Source organism: Netta rufina (genome assembly GCF_964035555.1).
Source record: "Netta rufina genome assembly, chromosome: 2".
Lineage (NCBI taxonomy): Eukaryota > Metazoa > Chordata > Aves > Anseriformes > Anatidae > Netta > Netta rufina.
In genome coordinates, this window is record NC_140124.1 from 43,792,475 (window position 1) to 43,813,273 (window position 20,799).

A 20,799-nucleotide genomic window follows, 5' to 3' on the forward strand; every position below is an offset into this window, starting at 1 on the left:
GCTCAGGGGGGTTCCCGCTGCGGGCGGGGGCTGCGCATGCGCAGCGCGGATGCGCTGAGGGGAGGCGATGGCTGCCCCGCCCCATGGGGGGGAGCGGGAAGGGGGTTGAGGTGTGTGGGGGTAGCGGCACGTTTTGGATGGTGGTTTTGAGTAAAATGCACTGTAAACAACACAATTATGCATTTTTTTTTCTTCCACAAAACTAGAATGGTGTGGAATTTGGTGGTGGCGTTGAGCGTTTTTTGACAATAAGTTGGGGCCAGGTGAAGTGCACACAAGGGGTTATGGCTACCACACTCCACCTGGCACCGGTGCCTTGGTCACAAACTGCATCCCACCCTGTAACCTCCATGATAACACTCCATCCATTCCGCCCTGTAACACACAACGCAAAGATGCTGTCCCTTCTGATGTGCAGGGTATCCTCAGCTCTTCCCTTTCCCATTGGAGGAATACCCCTGAAACAAGAAAAGTGCTCTTTCCCAAAGCACACGTAGGAGTTACCAAAGTACTCACGTGCACCTCCAATTTCCTTAATTCCACAGAAAGACAATACCGAGTGGGCAGAGAATCAGCCACGAGCTCTGCAGTCACCAGAGGAAAAGCAAAAAGCTGTTCTCCTGCAACTCCCAACAGCAAACACGTTTATACACCTATTTCGCTTCCGAGGTACTTCATGCTGCTATGGAGACATTCAACCCCAGAGCAAAAACATCTACGGCTGATGAGTATAAGAACAAAAAGAGATTAACTATTACGGACTGTCACTATTCGCATACACTCTTGCATTTCTGGGCAGAAAAAGCTAAAAAGAGGGCTGACAAGGTTTAGGAACTACGTGTAGTTCAGTGAAGCTTTAAATCAAGTTAACACTCGCACAACCCTTGGGGGATTTGCATAATTTTCATAATGTGCAGCATGTTTTTGCCTCCTGATAGAAGCCATCCGTTATGTAAGCAAATTGGTTGCATAATTATGCAGATGGGAAAATAATTTTAATTGATTCAACAGAAAAGTGTGCTGTTCATTTGTTCTTTTCACCTGGGATTTCTTTTTACTCTGTGAGGAAAAAAATAAATTGGGAGAGATAATCAGGAGGTGATGCTGCCAGATACCAGCTCCATTGCACGGGGTACCTGTTTTCTAACAGATCCAGGACAACAATCTCCTCCCACCCTTCTGAACACAGGAAGGAAATTCCTCCTTCTTAGCCAAAAGCTCTCACCATTTATTGTTTATGAATATTGTCACAATAGTCTGTGCAAGTAGTACTGTGACTTTATCTGGTATCATTCTCCTTTATAGGTTGGGCTTACCTGTCATTCTGCACGGTTCCTCCCACTGGCTCAGCAGGAATGGCCTTCAGGTGTGAATGTATTTCAGCAGAAAGGCCAGAAGTCCATAAAAACAAATGGGTAATCTACACCTTCAAATAATTTCTATAAGTGGCACACATTTCTGAATGGAAAGATTACTTTACAACAAAGTGTAAACATCTATACATCTGAAAAAGTAGGTATTTTGACTACTTCTTGACCCCTAACAGAAGGAAACATAAGCATCACAATGTGAGAATTGTGAGAATTCAAGTTGTGTTTTTGCAGTGGAAAATTCCACTAACCTTGCATATTCCAAAGTGATTGTGGAGGCGTAACAGTGGCATAACAGTGGGGAGAGAGTATGTTAAGCAGATAAGGGGACAGTAGAAGGTCCCACTGTCCCCAGATGAAGGAAAATAGCTAAGAAAAACAAGATGAGCAGTGCAAAATCAGTAAAAACAAAAAATCACAAGCCCTCTAGTCACAAGAAAAGAAAGAGAAAAAAAAAAGAAGGAGAAATAAATTGTTTCTCACAATAAAGTTGCTAGGAACAGCTACAGAGCCCTTTTCTCCTTGTTCCTTTATTTCTTTCCTCATCCTCAGTCTGCAGGGAAGTCAAGAAGTGGTATCAGTTTCTCCAGTCCCATTACACCCCAAAGCACAGAAGCTCTGAGGCCAACAACGTCACTAGTAGCTTTTGGTACTAGATGTGATACCGGTCATTTTAGAGGAGATGCAGAAGGGTTAAGACTGAAAAACGTAGACCTGAGATTTGCCACGAGACAAAGACACAAGACACATCCAGAGAAATGTGAAAGGACAAAAACGTGAACCAGCAATCGCTCTTAATGTGGCCATATTTTCCTAAGCTGAGTAGTATGGCACTAAGATTTTGGTAATTAAATGCTTGATTGCTACACCAGAGACGTTTCATTTTACTCTCTCCCCCCATGTGCGAAGTCTCACTAGCATCCCATTAGGATTCCTCAGCGAGCTGAGCGCAGCACACAGGCCGTTCCCCCAGATCCTCCACTCGAGCCTGCAGTTAAAACTGGAAGCTGGCCATGTCCACAGCTGGGAGCTTCAGCCCAATTTATTCATGAGCATTTGCTACATTATGTGCTATGGCATGGTGAAAAAATGCATAATCGGACTGATTTCACACATTCTTAACCTCCTCACACAGTATATCGTACTTGAGATCCTTGTAGTAGTTACTAGATATTAAAGTCTCTACGTCACTGGCCTATGCTTTTGCATACCTATGAATATTAATTATAGAGATCTGAATAGAATTAAATATTTTAATGACTGATTCTCAGGTGTTTTGGGTATTTCACATAAAGAATAATACCCAACATTTATTACCATCTTAAAAATTCCTCCAGAACGATACCTCCCTTTACTACGTTATAAAACACCGTAAAACTATCAAGCTTCTATCTCCAGCTTCTCACCTCCATCCGAGAGGTGGGTTAAAAAACTCTCAAAACTATCAACGCTTCGAAATAAAATTATTGCAAGTCTTCCAAACTACATTATTCTGTTTTAGTTACAAGAAACTGTCCATACCTAACAAAAGTCATCTTTCCAAGAGCATACCTTGTAATCAGTGAAAATTGAAGATTTCCATAAAGAGCAAGGGCATTTCTCATACGTTATTAACTAACAGCATACTGAATTAGAATAGCTTTGTCTAGATTTAGCTACTGAGTGCAGCATAGGATTATTATTAATAGCGATACGGTTTAGTGGAGGACTGTTAGTGTTAGGTCAGAGGTTGGAATCGATGATCTTGAGGTCTCTTCCAACCTACACAATTCTGTGATTCTGTGATTTTTTTTGAAGCACTGTCTCTGTCTGCAAACACCTAACTGTACCTTTTGTCTCCTATATGAGAAAAAAAATCTAACAAATGAGTTGCTAGTCTCTAACAGAGAAGTTCTTTCAGCTATTAAGAAACAGGAACTTGTATAAGGGGAAAAGCAAAAAGAGGGATATTTTCCAGCGGTGGCTAACTGCAAAAATGCATCTTCTCTGTTGTCCTTAACTTTAATCTTTGAAATATTTCTCCATCTTTTCAGGAGCATTTCCATTCCACAATGAAGTTTTCCTCACTTGCTACGTCCTTTTAGCACGTGGAATTTCTGTCACCAAAAGGGTACTAAGAACACTGATCAAGAAACTTTTCTGAAATTTTGATACACAACAAAATGACCAGATTTATGCAGTCTTTCAAAGACCCAGAAAGTATGAAAGTGTGAGATATAAGACTTATCAGTAAAACTATTGAAATTGCCTACTGGTTTATCATGGTGATAGGGAGAAACAGCTGGATCCTGATGCACCCACCGGTTTTAACAGAACTTCTTAGCAGTGATGTGGGGAGGCTGCTTTGCCTGTTAATATAAAATATGACTGAGATTGCATCACATCAGCTGAAGATGGTACTCAGGGGCTGGAGCCAAAACATTGCACAAACTTTCCACAGTTCCAAGCTAACCTGGAAAGTCGATGGCTAATCTCTGAAGAATAAATCAACATTTGGATTTTTTTTTTTTTTTTCTGGGGCTGATCTAAGCAAAAATTCAAGGTTACTTATATTGGAAAAATAATGCTGTCTCTAGAACATCCCAAACTTTGAAGCCGTAAGGATTACTCAGAGAATTTTGTCCTCCTGCATCTCTCAAACACAGTATTAGCCACATCTGGTACTGCTTACAGAAATGTGGGATTTAGCTGAAGTTCAGATAGCTTCCGACTAATTCCAAGGAAGATTAAGCTACAAAGGCTCTTACAAGACGTAATTAGCAAAAATGACTTAGTTTCTTACTGTTGACTACATTGCCAGTTTTAATTTGTTGAAGTCTCCAAAATTGCTCTTGCCTGTAATGCTGGAGTGGCTGGCAGAACGTCAGTTCAGATTTCTCATCTGAAACCTCATATCCATCATATCCAGCACTCAGCTACTAGGGAACAAAGCACCAGAACGCTACTGGATTTGCCTAAGTGAGTAGCCTTGCAAATGGGAGAGCCATCTCAGAGAACACCGAGTGGTAGAACCTAAACTCTGTCAGAACTAGTGCCAACTGTTTCTCAAGGACACAGATTTTAAAGAAATGCCATCTGATTGTTACTAACGAACCTGCTAGTTTTTATGAGGAAAGCAGGTGAGATCCTGACAGAAGAATGATAAGCTGCAAAAACGTAAGAACTTCTACCCCTGTATTTTTCTGTACAGGTGGGACAGGGATCTCAGAGGTCATCAGACTCGAATCTTCCTTCCTCCAGCAGCAATTCTGAGACAGACTGGATGAGCAGTGGTATCAGATGGAAGAATTCCTGAAGAAATAGGAATGCTACAAGCAGCTTGCTACAAGCCTCCAGCTCATCATACAGTTGGCAAAAAACTTAAAACGGTGAAGTCAATTATCAGATGTGAAGGCAGAAAACACTTTTCTCTAAGAGCACCATCAAGGGAGAGAGAAAGTTTTCCTTTTCAGTGAAAATGCACAGATACACAAATGGGAAGCCATATACAAGCTGTTATCTAGACACAGCTAAACCTTCAGCTGTGAGCGACTTGTATAGAATCTCAGTTCTGTGAAGGAAAGGTATCCTAAGTCAGGCACGTCTCATGTGGGAAATGATTTTGAAGGTATTTTATTCTCACTGCTTTTTACTGGGTGTAAAATGCTCTTTTTGTCCTACTATCTGCATCATCAACGATATTAAGTACATAAATATACAACTTGAGTTTTGAAGCCCTGCTCTGAGTCAGTAAGGCTGAACACAGTGGCAAACACCTTTAGTAATTTTTATTAGTTTTAACAATGATCGCTTAAACCACTGAACCCCCTCCCCCAAAGTCTTTATTTTTATTTATTAATTAATGACTACTGAAACAGCCAGACCTTTCCAGCCCATTTCATATTCTCCTGAAGCCACTTTAGAGCAGATGTATGCTCCAAGCTGTAAACTTCTTCCATATTAACATTCACTGTCATACGTTTAAGAAAAAGCTTTGGATCAGACACATGAGCAGCCAGGCTAAGTCTCTCCATTCCTGCTTGATAGTCACTGTTACTCTGAACTGTCTGGTCTTCACATCTGTAAGTGAATTTTCACAAATACAAAATTATGCAACGTGCAGGCCCTCCCTCTGCCATTTGCCTCATGGTTTATACTGGCAACAAGATCACAAAAACATTAAACTAATGCCTTGCATTCACTTATGATAGATGTTAACTTCTAGACAAATTTTAGCTGATTATTTTGAAGAATTTAATAAGTTAGACTTTAGAATTTAAGAAGTTAAATTTAATAAGTTAGAATTTAATAAGTTAGACATCTTCTTAACGTATTTTGCAGTACTGAAACGTAATAGGATTTAATGCCAGTGCAAAGCAGGTCTGCAATATTCACATTTCATGAAGAAATGCTCTAGTCTGGGCTGGCAAATTCAGTAAAGGAATGTAAACCATTTTATGAATTGGATATTCCAAGAATTTATATAACATGCTTGAATCCAAAAGGATTACTCATGCTTGGCATGTAATCACTTTTGGAATAAGGATGTGCCTAAGTGACATGCCTATGTTTTTGCAAGAGCAGAATTTACTCTTTAAGCAGACAAGCAGAGGTATGACAGCATACTAGCAAAACTGTCATCTAGTATAGGCTGCAACCTCTACATCAACAAATATTCATAAAAAATAAATCCCTCTATGGAGTTTTATTTCCTTGGGTGTCAAATTAGCTGAAGAATATATCCCAAGCATAATCAGAAAAATTCTTCTGGTGACAAAAATTCTCTAAATGATACTGTTGTTCTGGCCAGCACTGTTTTCCTAATAATCTGATCATACTTAAAACTGAGTGTGATTTGTCTTTTCTGCTGCATGTAACATATACGCTTCTTATTTTACAGGACATGATTATTTTGACCTGAAGTAACCACTGTTCCAAACATAAATTTAACATTCCATTAAAAGATAGCACAAAAACTTAAAGAAAACAAATTGTGTGTCTTTAAAGGTAAGATTTTCAAAAAAGACAGGGTAAAAAAAAAACACACAACAACAACAACAAAAAACAACCACCATCTAATTTATCCAAAAAAGCCCACAAAATTAAGAAATGTATTTCTCAGGATGGGTAGAGCTGAAAGAAGACACAGCACTCAAGTTTGAGATGCCCTCATTCATCCTTCTTAACAAATGCAGCTTTGCTATGCAGTTTCACATCTTGATTCTGAGCCAAACACTCCCAGAGAAAATAGGGTCTTGAAAAATAAATTACAGGCATAATCCAGTGACAGTGGTTGGTGGTTTATGGACAAGAGGGAGAAGCAATGAAACAAATTTTTATCTTGCAGTTACTCAGTCTCACAGGAAGGGAAAAAAATCACACTTAATACCAAGATACTCCCTAGAGAGAGAATCAAATAAAATGGTTCCAAGCACTTGCCAAAGAACAGCCAAAAAAGTTGCATTTGCTTTATGAAAGGAGTTAACATTTTGACTGTGCCTTTCTCCTCCGATGCTTAACCACAACCCAAGACTCTATAGTGAACTTATCCTGTTTTTGAAAATACAGGAGTACACATTCAGCTAGGGAACAGAGGCCAGTATCACTCAGGAACACAAGCTACACATGTAAAAAATAAAACCAGAAACATTTACTGTTACATCATCAGTTTGTACAAAAAGGATTAAAAACAAGTTTTTAAACAATTCTCTTTCCTAACCAATAGAAAATAAACTCTCTCATTAATTACATGTTTAGACTGATAAGTACAATAAATAAGGTACATGTCTGACACAAACCTTTTCAGTATTATTTGAAGAGACTGAGTAGTAGCCCCTGGACTTTGAATATCGCTGGCATTTGAAACGAGGAATAATTCAATGGCCAACAGCATCTCAATCTCAGACACGTAAAAAGGAATTGGTAAGATTTTGTGATGTAAATTTCCCTCTAGTGGTGGGTAGCAACCCAGTGACAAAGCAGCTGTGAGTAAATGCAGAAACATAAGAAATTAAGATTACCAATACTGAACATGGATCTGTTTTCTTCATGCCCCATAATAGCCACTGATTCATATTCCCTACTGTCACTATATCCCAATAAGTATTTTGGTTACAAATAAATTCCTGACACTGACAAAGAAAGTGCTCGTCTTACAAGGAAGAGCCATTTCTCTCACCCTTTTCTCCCCAAAACTCTGTGCTGCTAATGTTATCCAAAGAAAATCTTGGAAAGATTTTTAAAAAGCAACTTACTTTTGTAGTAGGTTCTAGCTTTACTCCACAAACAACTTCTTCCCAAACCTGTGATTAATCCCCTCAGTAAAAAAAAATCAACAGCTATATTTTTTGAAAGCATGAAGTCTACTGCAGAAGATGAGACCCCAAGGTTCTTGCTCTCAAAACAGGCTTTTATCAGCAGGTTAAAAATGCAGCCATACTGAGAAACATCAACAGTATCTGAAATGAAAAGAAGAATATTTACTACTCAGTTCAAATCAAATCAAAGCCTACTTGCAGAATCGCTTCTCAATGTTGGGGACCAGCCCCAAGATCAGGCTTTTTGCTTCTAGGAGCAAGATGGCACAAGGTTGAGATGATTTATTCATCAAAATTCTTTCCATACAGTTATACTCATTTCATTTACATTGTGAGAGAGGAAGTATTAACGTCCAAGTAATGATTTGCTCTGAAAACCAAGAGGATCAGATAAAAATACATTCACTTGCCTAAGTCTACAAATAAAATCCTCACTTGATCTCTCAAAATTTGCACCAATAAAAAAACATTTTGGTCTCTGAAGATCTGCTTCTACTCTAGATGGTCTTCCACTAAAGCAATACCTAAAAGCACACACTGATAATAGGACTGAGACCTCCAGACAGGAGTCAGCTGAGGCTTCCTCAGTGGAGCCTAAGTAACTACCCATCTCAAGCTGAAGTACACATCGGAAGTGTCAGATAAATTGAGCCCAAAAGAGCACTCGATTCAACGTATAAAAGTCTAGGATGGCTTGCTCAGTTTTCTATCCTATTGTACAGGCTGTGTATGCTCTTTAAAAATTTAGTGGATCTTCCTTGTGGGCCTGTGTAACTGAGCTAACTGGAGAACAGGACAGGCAGACAAACTGTGTGCGAGTGCACATCTGTGAGACAAAAGCTACAGAGTTCACTGACACTACTCTCTTTGGAAAAGAATGAGCTTGTATAAATCCATCTTCTTCAAGAAATGTGACAAGGAAAACAAAGAAAAAAAAACAGTACAGAAAAATCTGTTACGTTTTTAGCTCTTAACACAGTACCTCTCCTTACTTACCGGTACTATTTTGGAAACCTGGTAAATTCTGCAGAACTTCCAGTGCCTGCCTGTATAAACTCTGCCTCATGTAGTTGTGCACTAGTGAATATAACAGGTTATGCCGATTGAGGATGTCCTCTTCATCACAGGGCCACTGTGGTGTATTTGTGGTCCATTCTGACTCTGCAGCAAAGAATGGCATAGTGTCACTTCTATGAATTAAAACTGCTGGATGCTGTGACTTCTGGCCTTTAAGGGTATGCTGTAAGCTGTAGCAGAAAACAAACTTCAAAAGTTATCATAAAATGCAGTTTTTAATAACTTCTTCCTTATCACTAAGACTTCTCAGATGGATTCTCAGAACCCTTTAATTTTAAATAATCCCTTTTATTAAATATCACAATAGTAAAATGAACTGTCAGGGGCATATCTAACTATATCTGTATACAGATATTGATGTATTTATTTAATAATATAAAACAAACATGAATAGACCATTTTAGATCCTCCATGTTACTTTATAGAACACCTCCTATTCTTGTTTATACACTTCTGAGTTTCTTCTTTCAGTAGGTCAGAATTCCAAAAAGCCAACAATTATGTATTACTTTAATTTATTTTAATAACACAGACCAACTTGTAACTTGTAGCTGAAAGCTTTCACCAAATGGGGCAGTTCAAATTTGAACGTCAAAACTCTGTTCTTTGTAAGCCCAGCTTACCTCTCAATACCCATGTCGCTCCATCCAAACTTCCAGTTTTAAGAAAAATTTCTGCAGCATTATTAACAATTTGGCATCTTGATGCTAAGTTCTCTGCACCCATAAGTCCTTTCAAGACTGTAAAATTTATCTGTAGCTTATGCAATTTATCCAAAACCTTCCTTCCCTAGCACAAGAGTGAGAAAGGAAACATGGAAGGTCTGAGAAAGCAATGACATTAATACCTACACATTATACAGCACATTTAATTTGGTGACAAAGTTTTGTACACATCAGTTTAGTGACATTATCCAAACTAGGGGGGAGCGAGAAAAGGATCACATTGTAAAAATTCTAATGAATAACAGCAGATTTTTTTATTCATGATTCTGTAGACAAAATAAAACAGTCATTGTTCAACAGCTCCCAGCACACTATTCTTTTTAGTATGTTTACAGTATATGTTCCCAGACAGTATTTTAATATGCTTTGTAATTTATTTGCATTTGCTTGCTTTAGCATATTAATATTTTCACTCTTTTGATTCTGTTCAGCCCTGTATAACTTATGTAATTCCAAGAATATCGTATAAGGACTTTTCTTTTTGCAGTAGAGACATAATAGTTAACCTGAAATAATTCATCCAGCATAAGCCAAACAGAACTGATAATTCTACCCAGCAGGACAAAAAAAAAAAAAAAGGAAGAAGTTGTGCCCATCTGACCAACAGTAAAACAACCAACAACTTTATCATCATATACCAAGCTGAGTTTTAGTCTGGTTTCCTAGAAAAGTTTCCTGTCAAGCTTCTTTTTCTTCCGCTTTTTGGCTTGCTTTCTCAGTCAAAGATAAAAGAAAGGTAGCAGTCTCAAAGATAATGAAGATGTGACCAACCTAAAAAAGTGCTGATGAAGCTGAAAAGGGATACTAAATTAATGTCCCCAGCAAGGCAAAGACAGGCAGGGTTTAGCACGTTAGAGGGAAAGGGAGGTTTAGAAAAACAGAGATGTTGACAGAAAATGAAACATACTTATTAGGAAGCTAGCTTTCTGAAAATGCCTTGTGTGTATGCATGTAAGTACCGTGAGCTGGCATATGCCCCAAATTGGAGACTTTTAGATACCTACAGGAATCTGCAATGGTTTATCTCAACATAACCTGTAGAAGAATACAAACAAAATGATTGCAGTTATCATCTACGGTTAGATCACATCCTTCATCCTGTCTTATTTTCTGGACCACTTTTTTGAAGAAGCAAGACAGGGCATCAGGAAGATAGCCCATAATCTCAGGATTACGGACTTATTTCATAGCTACAATGGAGCAAAGCTGGTTGGAAAGAAGTAGTAATGACAGTTCTAGTACATCCCTGAAGCAGAGATCAATTTGGAGGTTGTCAGTTCTGATAAGAATCACTCAGAGCACCACCTCATTCACACTCCAATATGGTCATCACAGGTTGTCTGTGAGGCTATTTGAGGATCTCGGAGAGCAGTCTATTGAGAGAGGGAATTGACACCCTGTCAAAGGAGTGATGATCTTTTGCTCTACACATATATATAAAAAAAAAAAGTAGTAACATAAGAACTGCCTGCTCTTAGTAACCTCTATCATACAAGAGAAACAATACGCGTGCTTTTGGCACCTTGCGCCTCTGATGTCAGGAAATGAAGATGAACTTCCTGGGAATATGAGATCCCAGAACCAAGTATCAAGATCTCCCTCACAGGAGATCTTGGAAAATAGCTCAGTATGAAGGTATTTCCCTGCAAATACTGACTATACGCTGTCTCTGCTGAAGATGACAGCCAGAAAACAAACCAAACTAAGCTCTTAAATGAGAAACAAGAGCACTGAACACTTCTCAATGGCAAGAATTTAGACCACCTCAACAGAATCCAGGAATCTCCCAATGATTCTACAAGCGAGTACTGTGGAACAAAAACACTTTAAAAATTCTAGTGCAGTATTAAAAATCTGCTAGTGCAAAGAATCCTTTCTTCCCTTTACTCTCAAAACAGTGTCACACTTGATCAGGACGTGTTAGAGACCCTTCTTCTCAACAAACAGATGCTGCAAAACTTCTGATTCATCAAAATGAGTGCACTGTGTCTAAACCAAAAACCTTTATCAGCTATCCCCTGGGACTTGGGGTGGCCCTGGAAACAGACAGCAGTGCATGAGTTTCATGTAACAGAATCCTTCATGGTCATGCCCTATAGGCAGTAGTTCAAAAGACATTTTATCTCCTTAATGCAGACTAGAAAGGTATCCCCAAGAATAAAAAGACAAAAGGAGACAGGCAGAGTTTGCTTTTGTTCATGAAAATACATCCTTGAAATCACGTTTGGGATGAGAAGTGTCCCAGTACAGAGTAATTATTACTTGTAAGGATCAGCCCTAATGACAGAAAGGCAAGTTCAGAATACAATCACTGACCAAAATACATCCCAGAAGCACTGGTGCTTCAAATTCTCCCTTCCATGATGAAAAGGAAGAATTTAACATCAGAGCAGAGCTTGCTGCAGTGAACTTATGATCAATTAGTGAATGAGTCCTAAGGAGTGGAAAACATCTGGTGAAAGGTCTAGTCTGAACACTGGCTCATTGTAATATTGGACTGTAAAGGGTATTTCTTGGTGAGGTCCAACTCTTTGAGAGATTCATGCAACTCATAAATCCAAATCTGACAGGATGTGTGAAATGAAAAAGAACCCCAGAGTCAACAGAAGAAAAGCACTTTCAGCTGCATTCTGGGGAATGAGCACTATGAAGTGCAGCAGGAGGAGCCCTGCTATGCCTCTCTTCTGTCTTCTCGACCTTAGCCGTTCCATCTCAGGTCAGGCTCAGAAGAATCAGTGCAGGAAATATTTCTTGAGTTGGGTGGTCTTGGAATACAGCAGTATTACCAGACGGAGGAAAATGGCATTTGTGGGAAACCATCACCAGCTTGGTCCAGAACCTCAGGAAGCCCAGTCTCTTAACCCTCATTCATCCCTAGCTCAGGAAAGGCAAAGCTGACCCTGAACAATCAAGTTTCTAGGTTTCAAGACAAAATTATGACAGACTTCACCAGACAGAAACATTCTCATTTACGTGCTTTTGTCTTGAACCATGCTGCATTCTTCTACCAGGCAGTACAAATACCTCGTACATCCATCACTAAAAGGAAAACAATTTCCACAAAAAAAAGCCTCCTGTAATTACATAATGTATGAAAAATCAAAAGTGTATTCATTCTCACAAGCAACTCCCTCCACCCTAACCAACAAAGCAAGCAAGAAGAAATCCCCACACATGCAAGGCTCAGAAGACTACTGCCCAGAAAGGCACAATGAAACACTTTGATCCAGCTGGACAATTAAGAAGCATTAAGAAGATTGTGGGGAGGCAGGTGGCACATCCACATACTCAACTAGAGAAACAGTTTGGCACCAAGTAAGATAAAGACAAATTCTTTTTCTTCCAAACAGGTTACTATAGCGCAGCGTACCTTTCTCCACTGTAGCACTTTGCGATAAGAATTCATCATGCTAATCCCAGTCCTTCCAATGAAAACCCTGTCTGCTTCATTACATGTCGGGTTTGTTATTACTAGAAAGAAAAAATGTGTGTTATTTTTCTTTTCACATGTAAATGCTGTTTCAAAGAACTTGATCACAGATCACAGAACTTACACTTGAAAAACGACAGTCATTGTGAAATATTAAATACATTTTCCAAGATACTTGGCATTAAATGGAATTATTTGCTAAGTCTGACAATAACAGTAGTTTATTCAGACATTATTTTCTCTAGTTTATCCATAAGATGCTTGGACAAGTCATGGCATAACTTAGTAACACCATAACTTAGCAACATCATTACTTGTAAAGTAAGCTCTCAATTTTCTGGCACTGTGAAGTAACGATGGCAGTTATAGAACTGGATAATTTAAAGTTTTTTCAAGCCATATTATTTAACTATTTTGGAAGCATTGTTAGTACTATAGGACAGTGGTTTCCAGTGTGGGATGGTACACAGACAATTATTCCCACACAAGTGTGGGAAAGTATTTTCTGTGCATTGATAAATTTTAAAAAATAAAATAGTGTTCATTTCATCTTTATTAAAATTTTTAAATTACTGTTTTATGTTTTATAATGCACGTAATGTATTAGTGCAGTACTGCATGTATATAATTTGTAAATAAATACACATAGCTTGGGGGTAAGTGTTCACAAATTTGTTACTGATAGGGTGTCTGTCAGTTTGGAGACCACTGCTCTACAGAAGACAGACCAAGTTTCAAGCCCCATCAAAGCCTTTTGTCCGTGTCATAAATGGAAGCTGTTTTATACTCTGAAAGTCTGTAATCAGAAAGGTCGTGTCACGTAACTGAAATACATATTCATCAGGTTTTAGTAGTTAATACAGGTTGAAAAAGATGTGAGTCATCCCTTATACAAAGCTGTAATATCCCACTGACACTTACTTCACTGAGCCTCCGTCTTCTACAATCTTATTAGGAGGAAGGATGCAGATAAGTAAATGAAGAGGCATAGAGAGGAAAGTAGAAAGAAAACCTGCCAGAAATATTAAAGAACTAGGTGCTTTGAGGACCCTGCCCTTGCAGAAATTCTTGGTTCTTTAGGAGACTGAGAAATTCTGAAAATCCAAATTGCTAAAAACCAAAGAAACCAAGCTAACCAACCAAATGATACATACCTGATGTAACCCTGTCCAATATGTTTTTGAATGTACAAGTACATGCAGCCGTATTTATAGCTCTGAAGTTTATTTATGCTATGAAGAGTGTTGCACTTCAGACAATAATTAAACATGCTCGCCTTTGTCCTGAGAACAGGACATTCTTCCTTAAAGACCAAGAGTTTTGGTTTCTCTTCATAATCTGACAGAGCTCAAGTGTGCTTTTTTCAGAGCAAGTAGCTCTTTCAGTGTAAGCACCACAGGTTTCACTTCTACCAGAAAATGATGTCTGTTGATAATTTAATCTGACTGTATTTGTGCCTAAAGAAATTCTGAATGCTGTATTAGATAAAAGTAACTGATGTGAAGAAAACAGTCAGTACACGATTTTATTTTTGACCTCATAAAAACCCTACCAAGAATAGGATGAGCAATAAAGCAGTTTCTCCATCTTAATTTTACCTGCATCAGCAAAATCGCAAAAAGGAACTCCTGGTCTGTCTTTCTCAGAATCTCTTGTTAGTATTTCAGTAATACATAAAGACAATTTCTGAAGATCATCAAAATGTTCACATCCAGTTCTTGCGTTAACATACAAAGTTCCCATCTTACTCCAATCATTTTTTTCCTTGCAATGCTATGAAGAAGACGAGTGACAAATATAAGCAAGCCTGCTTCCAGAACACCACAGAAAATATACTGAAATTCTAGAGATAATCCTGAGACAGACTTAAAGCAGAAAACAATGCAGCTAATACATACCCTGTGTCCTGTGACATTACTGAATGTATTCTGATTTATGACATTTTACTTTAACAGAGTATCACCCATTTCTTAAAGGAACAGATCTGAGAGTCTAGAGAAGTTAATCTGCAGAGATTATAACCAAATACAGACATTTCTAATGACATGACGATTAAACCTCAATGTTTTATATTCTTCTCTCTCAACACTTTTATTTTTATAACATATTACATATTTTTATAATATATATCATAAAAAATTTGTTAGCATCACCAAAACCGTTTTCTTTCATCAAGGATTAAGTTAACTTGAATCCTCCTATCACTGCAGGCTAGGACTAATCAATGTCTCCTCATGAGACATTCAGTACTCTGGTGCAACTTTTCTGAGAGGTTTAGGGCTCAGGCTACATTTCTGTACTGTAATCTAGCACAGGCTGCATATGCACATGCACGTAGAATAGTTAAATTTAAACCACGTGCGTCAGGATTCTACTGATAACAGCACAGGGCTGTGCTGCAGGGTCTGCAGGTACGCCAATCGAGATGAGGTATGTGACACACAAATGCCAACAAGGAATTACAGAGGTTTTCAGGAACTGGCTGGACAAAATTGTGACCAGTCCTGGTCACAGTCCAGGTTCTTGCCTTCTTAAATTTAGGTTTCAGGATCTGTGCAATGAGTCTAATAATATGTAAACTATACTATAGTTGTTCATAAAAAATAATTTGTCCCTCAGGGTGAAAAATGAAGTAGCCTATTAAAGAAGTTATGCTGTAGTATTTTCTTATTCTTCAAAATAACCTGCATTTCACAATTATGCCTTTTTATATAAGGTATTGATTCTGCTGAAGTATTAAGTAATTTTTGGTGAGGAATGATACATCATTACCAATTAAAAGCACAACAAAAAATGCTGACAATTCTAAGATTTTTGAAGTAGATGCAAAACTAGGATAAAAGCTACAAGTATGTAAATTAAAACAAGTACAGACATCACAGAAAAGCCAGGCAGTTTTTCCCCGCATGTTAATCTTTCCCCAAAACTGTTTTACATAGAAATGTATTATCATCACATTAATTTAAAATGATGCAAAAATTGTTATTTTATGTAGGTTTAAAAAAGTCGTGGTTTACACACTCCAAAAGGCTTGAAAAATGCACACTGTACCTGAATTTCAGCCATTATCAAATTGAAGTCAAAGAGCCAGCTGCTTTTAAAATGTCTTTCCTGATATCTTCAGGGGGAAAAAAATATTAAAACTTAATTTTAACACACCCTATTGAACTAAAATATGAACTAGCAGGTGATCAACAATTCATCGTATTTGGATCGAAAACTGATGTAATTTTTTATTTGATTTACATATAATATGCAAAATGGACACTGAAAACAGACATTCACGATCATGCCAAAGGGAGTTAGTACATATGTTATGCAAATAACTGAAGAGCAATATTTTCAACAGGTAATATTCCCTTCTCTTGGTATAAATGTAACTGAACAAGCAGGAATAAGACTTGCAATACATTAAGTAAATGCAGACCTCACTGTACATGTGTCTGACAAAAAGGTTAAAAAAAAAAAAAAAGTTAATTACATGAATCAAAGTGTAATTCAGCTTCAAATACCTCAGAATGTAATGGTTTGTTCTGATGCTGCCACTGGAATAGTGAATCCACCTACCCAGTGTGATGCTATCATGTAGATACACTTCACCTACACATGAATGAGCTAGCACACGTAGTTGAAGTGGTAAAGCTGCTCAGACTTCCCAGATGCAAACTCTTTCTCAGTTTGTGCTGAAAACACAATACATACTGAGGCAACTTGGAAAGGGTCATTCCTTTGTGGAATGTGATTCCTGGTCTGAAAAGTGAAATCACCTCTAACACAGGTGGTAAACTGCACGTATAAAACACTGAAATCCATAGTTGAAAGGTATTGTACGGGAAAAGTATGAAAAGCAGCAAACAATTTCTGGAGTGCTTTTCCTTGAAACAGTGATGGCTTGGTTTTACAAAGCAGATGCCTGCTGCATGTTTGGTTTCCCTTAAGAATCAAATCTTCCTTTATGAACCACAAATTTAGTTTCTCAACTTGTGCGTGCATGTATGATGCAGAAAATTTAAACAAAAAAAGTCGGGCAAGAGATGGGGAACATCAACAGTTTTGGAAGAGGTTTGGGCTCTGATTTCACATTTTGTCCAGCATAAACTAGTGGTACTAAAAAATAAAATCACCCTCCTTGACACTTGTCTTGTGGAGGCACATATGTTTAAGATGCACAGCAAATGAAACTAGAAGACTACTTCAGATTATAACTAACAATTTTACTGCCTACATGATTTTTATTGCAGAAGTGCTGCTTGCTTATGCTGGCCTAAAATATGCATTAAATAATTACATTTCTAATTTGACTACACTTGTACAAATTTCTCCAAATAGTTGGGAACAGCAACCCATCAAACTGTACCATGACAATATTCAAAACGCTGATCAGAACGGCAGCCTGAACCTAAGGTTTAAGTAATGATCCTTGATCTTTGAAGCATGGCAAATTGACAGCATTTGAAAATACAATTAGGCACAATATGGTTGTATTTTCCTCCAAACTCCTAAATTTATACTTTCTAGTCACCTTTTACGTTTTTACATAAATTTATGAAATAGAACCTGAAAAAGGAACTAGACAGATATAATTATAGAAATAGCTTCTTAAAGGCATACCTGGATTTTATATTCAAAACAACATTTATTTCCTGGCTGGAAACTTGCAATTGTTGAAGGAGTTTAGTAATGTAATTAAAATGTTCAAACTCAAGAAACATACCAGCGTCAATGAGCTGTAATATCAAACAGGGGGAAGAAAAGTAAGCATGCAAGAATTGTCATCGTGGATATCCACAGGCAAGCATCAGTGAAAAACACGTCACATCGAATCTCAGTCAAAAACCCATATCAAACATTCAGCTAGCCACAATTTAACTTTTACAAAATACCATTGAAAAAATATTTAAGAACTACCTTGCATTTTAAAACAGGCAAGCTATTTTCAGAAATTCCTTTAAATAGTAGTACAATCAAATTCATACCTTACGAAAGGTACTGATTAATGTAGGCACAGCATTTCTTATATTCAAAGAAGCCACGTGCTCAAAAACTTTCAGAAGAACATCCACAGCCGGCTATAATTTAGACAAAAAAAGCACAATTAGTTTTATGACTTTGTTCAACTAGAAAGGTTTGAATTTTTAAAATAGGAGCTTACATTTTTTTTTCTTCAAGAATTAAGTACCGAAGTAAAAACAAACTTATTACTACAAATGGTATTGCCCCCCAAAACTGAGAAACTATGGATCAAAAATGTTCAAAATATTTCAAGGTGACCTACCAGTGTATTAATCTGTACAGCTACCCGCAGTATCTGAAACACTTCTTGCAACAAACAGTTCTTGAGCAAACAAATGAGAAGATCGTTCAGCACTTGAAAAGCAAAATCCTCACCAGGAGTAACTTCTCTGTAATACCTGACAAATATTTGGACTGAAAAAGCAATTAAAATCATTTTACTTTGGGGGCACTGATGCTTTCTAAACAGGTTATTACCTTAAATTTTAAAAGCAGTGTAACAACTCTTAATTATCCAGAATATTATGGCACTGGGATATGGGGAAAAATAGGTAAAAGGAAAGTTTGAATGCAATGTTAACGTTACTAAACCAAGACTGACTGTTCTGAAATACCTCATATCATTGAGCTGAGCTGAAGGTTTCAGGAAAGCTTGGCTAGTTTAGTGCAGCACAAGAATGCACAAAAAACAGGTTAGATGTGGTAGCACATGTGTTACCTGCATTTCAGTACTCAGTATTTCAGTAAGGCAACATTACTACACAGGGTGCAACAGGATCCCCTGTTCATACTATACTACATCCTAGTAAGCTTTCAAAAACGTAGGTAAAAAGAGAATGACTGTCCAGACTAAAGTTTAGCCCTTTATTACTCAACTCATAGGCTCCCATGGATTTATATCAACTCTGGTCTCTAAAATGTGTTGATTTTAATTGTCTGCATATATAGCAGTGTGAAAGGACTAAATTAAAGCTGTTTGGATGCTGTAACAGCACTTCCTTTAAAGAGCTTAATTCTAAAGTTTTTGGATATGTAGTATTTAGTCAGGGTGTTGTTCAAAACTGCCTTAACAAAATCTTGGTCCTGTTAAACCTTTCCTCTTGCCCCAATATCTATTCTAAAGTCTAGATCATTTTCTAGGGAAGTAAGATTTTTAACAACCTCCTGAGATAACTGCCTATCTAAACACACATCCTCAATGGGAAACTGATATATGAAAAGCACATGGATTCCTACTAAATAAGAACTTTATTCATTGTTGGAAGTCATCTATTTTTCTCCCAAGTCTACTTGTTTTAAATAAGCTAAATATCAGATATAGATAAAAAGATACTTATCATACCTGCACGTTTTAGAAGACCTGATTCGTTGATACTAATGTATGTCTTAAGTATTGCCATGCAAATCTAGAGAAAGAGAAAAAAAAAGTAAAACATTACCTCAGTTTATGCCAAACAAACTACCCACAAACATGAGTTGTATAAGGAAACAATCTTTACATTGCTTCTATTTGACCCATACGTACCAACATAAGCTATAAGAAGGTAATTGGGCCTGAAGGCAAAGGCAGCATCAAAGGACAGTAAATCAAATAGAAAATAACATACATGAAATGTTTGGGAGAGGAGCTGCTGGAATCACAGCTGTATGCACGTGTGTGTACACTTGTAGCAAATGAAAAAAGGATTTTGAAAATACTTGGAATTAGTAAAAGTGTGGCACACTAAACAAACAGAACAGCAAAGAGGTGAAAGGGAAAACATGATAAAAATTACACAAATGCACCAAGTAGTAAGTCATAAAATCATCGAGAACTGAAGTTGCTAACACTAAGACAAAAACGTTTCAGCAATCAATGTCTTAAGCTGCTTTAAAAATACATTAACCTCAGCTTTGTGATACACATTCTGCTATAGCTCTGCAGATGAAAAGTAAAAACTACGCAGATTAAATCTTAAAATTCCAAGCTAGGAAAAAAAAGAACAACACAAAAACAAGAACCTTTCGCATCCCCTTTGTCACTTCTGAAAAATTTACAGTCTCTCTGCAAAACAATTTAAAATGGGTCTTACATCTAATACTATTTTGTGAAATAACAAACAATGAAGGGACACAATCCCCCCCCCGACTGTAGATGTGTTATTGCAGAATTGAATTGGGTTTATTTTTAAACGAAACTTCAAGATTAGACAGGATCCACTCACCGAGTCTGTTACAGTGAATGAATTACCATGAAAGCACTGGCTTGTGGCCAAGACATCTTTCTTTAAAGACTATTAACCTTTTCAGATCCCCAAGGCAAACAACACAAAAATTGTACATTTAAATACACCGACTATAAAGGTTAATATTTTTATTTCCAAACAGCATCACAATGTTGTTGAACTGTGGCCTAAGCCACCCCTTGTGGAAAATCACGTCGAATGTTTGATCTTTGCTATGTGTGTGCTGTCACTCTTGCAAGGGGTTAACTCTTCTAATCCAAATCCAAAATCCCAGGTGGCTGAGGGCATTTCCAAAACAAACTTTAGCACATGCTTACAGTATGTAAATTAGTTTGCTTTCTTTAGGAATCTGTTTTCCTCCTCCTTTGGACTGACTGCCAAAAAAAGCCAAGATTGCATCTGGAGCTCTGACTGTTCCAACTATTAGTGAAATTGCTTGGAAAATCCAGTTGTAGTAGGATTTAATCATGGGACGTGTTACACTACATGCATAAAAGGAGTGAACTGTGTGCTTCAGTTACAGCTTCTAGGAGGCTTCAGTTGATTTAATTGTTTAAATTTAAAGTTAAAACTGAATCTATAGACCACGTAAACTGTGAGAATCTCTAACCTTTGAGTTAATCGTAATAGATTTAAAATAAAGGTGCATGAAACTAGGAAGAG

At 37.5% G+C, this 20,799-nt stretch overlaps 1 protein-coding gene across 1 annotated transcript in view; it reads right to left on the reverse strand.

The window, feature by feature from the left end:
• Nucleotides 1-5,215: 5,215 nt before the first annotated feature.
• Nucleotides 5,216-20,799, reverse strand: part of TOPAZ1 (testis and ovary specific TOPAZ 1) — a gene marked incomplete at both ends in the record, with an annotated part of 35,335 nt that continues 19,751 nt past the window's right edge. Inside the window, 12 exons of the mRNA XM_084281609.1 lie at nt 5,216-5,429; nt 7,148-7,331; nt 7,604-7,807; nt 8,663-8,827; nt 9,367-9,532; nt 12,839-12,939; nt 14,497-14,671; nt 15,950-16,016; nt 17,510-17,625; nt 17,875-17,967; nt 18,174-18,325; nt 19,254-19,317. Of these exons, the coding sequence (XP_084137735.1) occupies nt 5,216-5,429; nt 7,148-7,331; nt 7,604-7,807; nt 8,663-8,827; nt 9,367-9,532; nt 12,839-12,939; nt 14,497-14,671; nt 15,950-16,016; nt 17,510-17,625; nt 17,875-17,967; nt 18,174-18,325; nt 19,254-19,317 (1,701 nt within the window). The remainder of the gene's footprint in view (nt 5,430-7,147; nt 7,332-7,603; nt 7,808-8,662; nt 8,828-9,366; nt 9,533-12,838; nt 12,940-14,496; nt 14,672-15,949; nt 16,017-17,509; nt 17,626-17,874; nt 17,968-18,173; nt 18,326-19,253; nt 19,318-20,799) is intronic.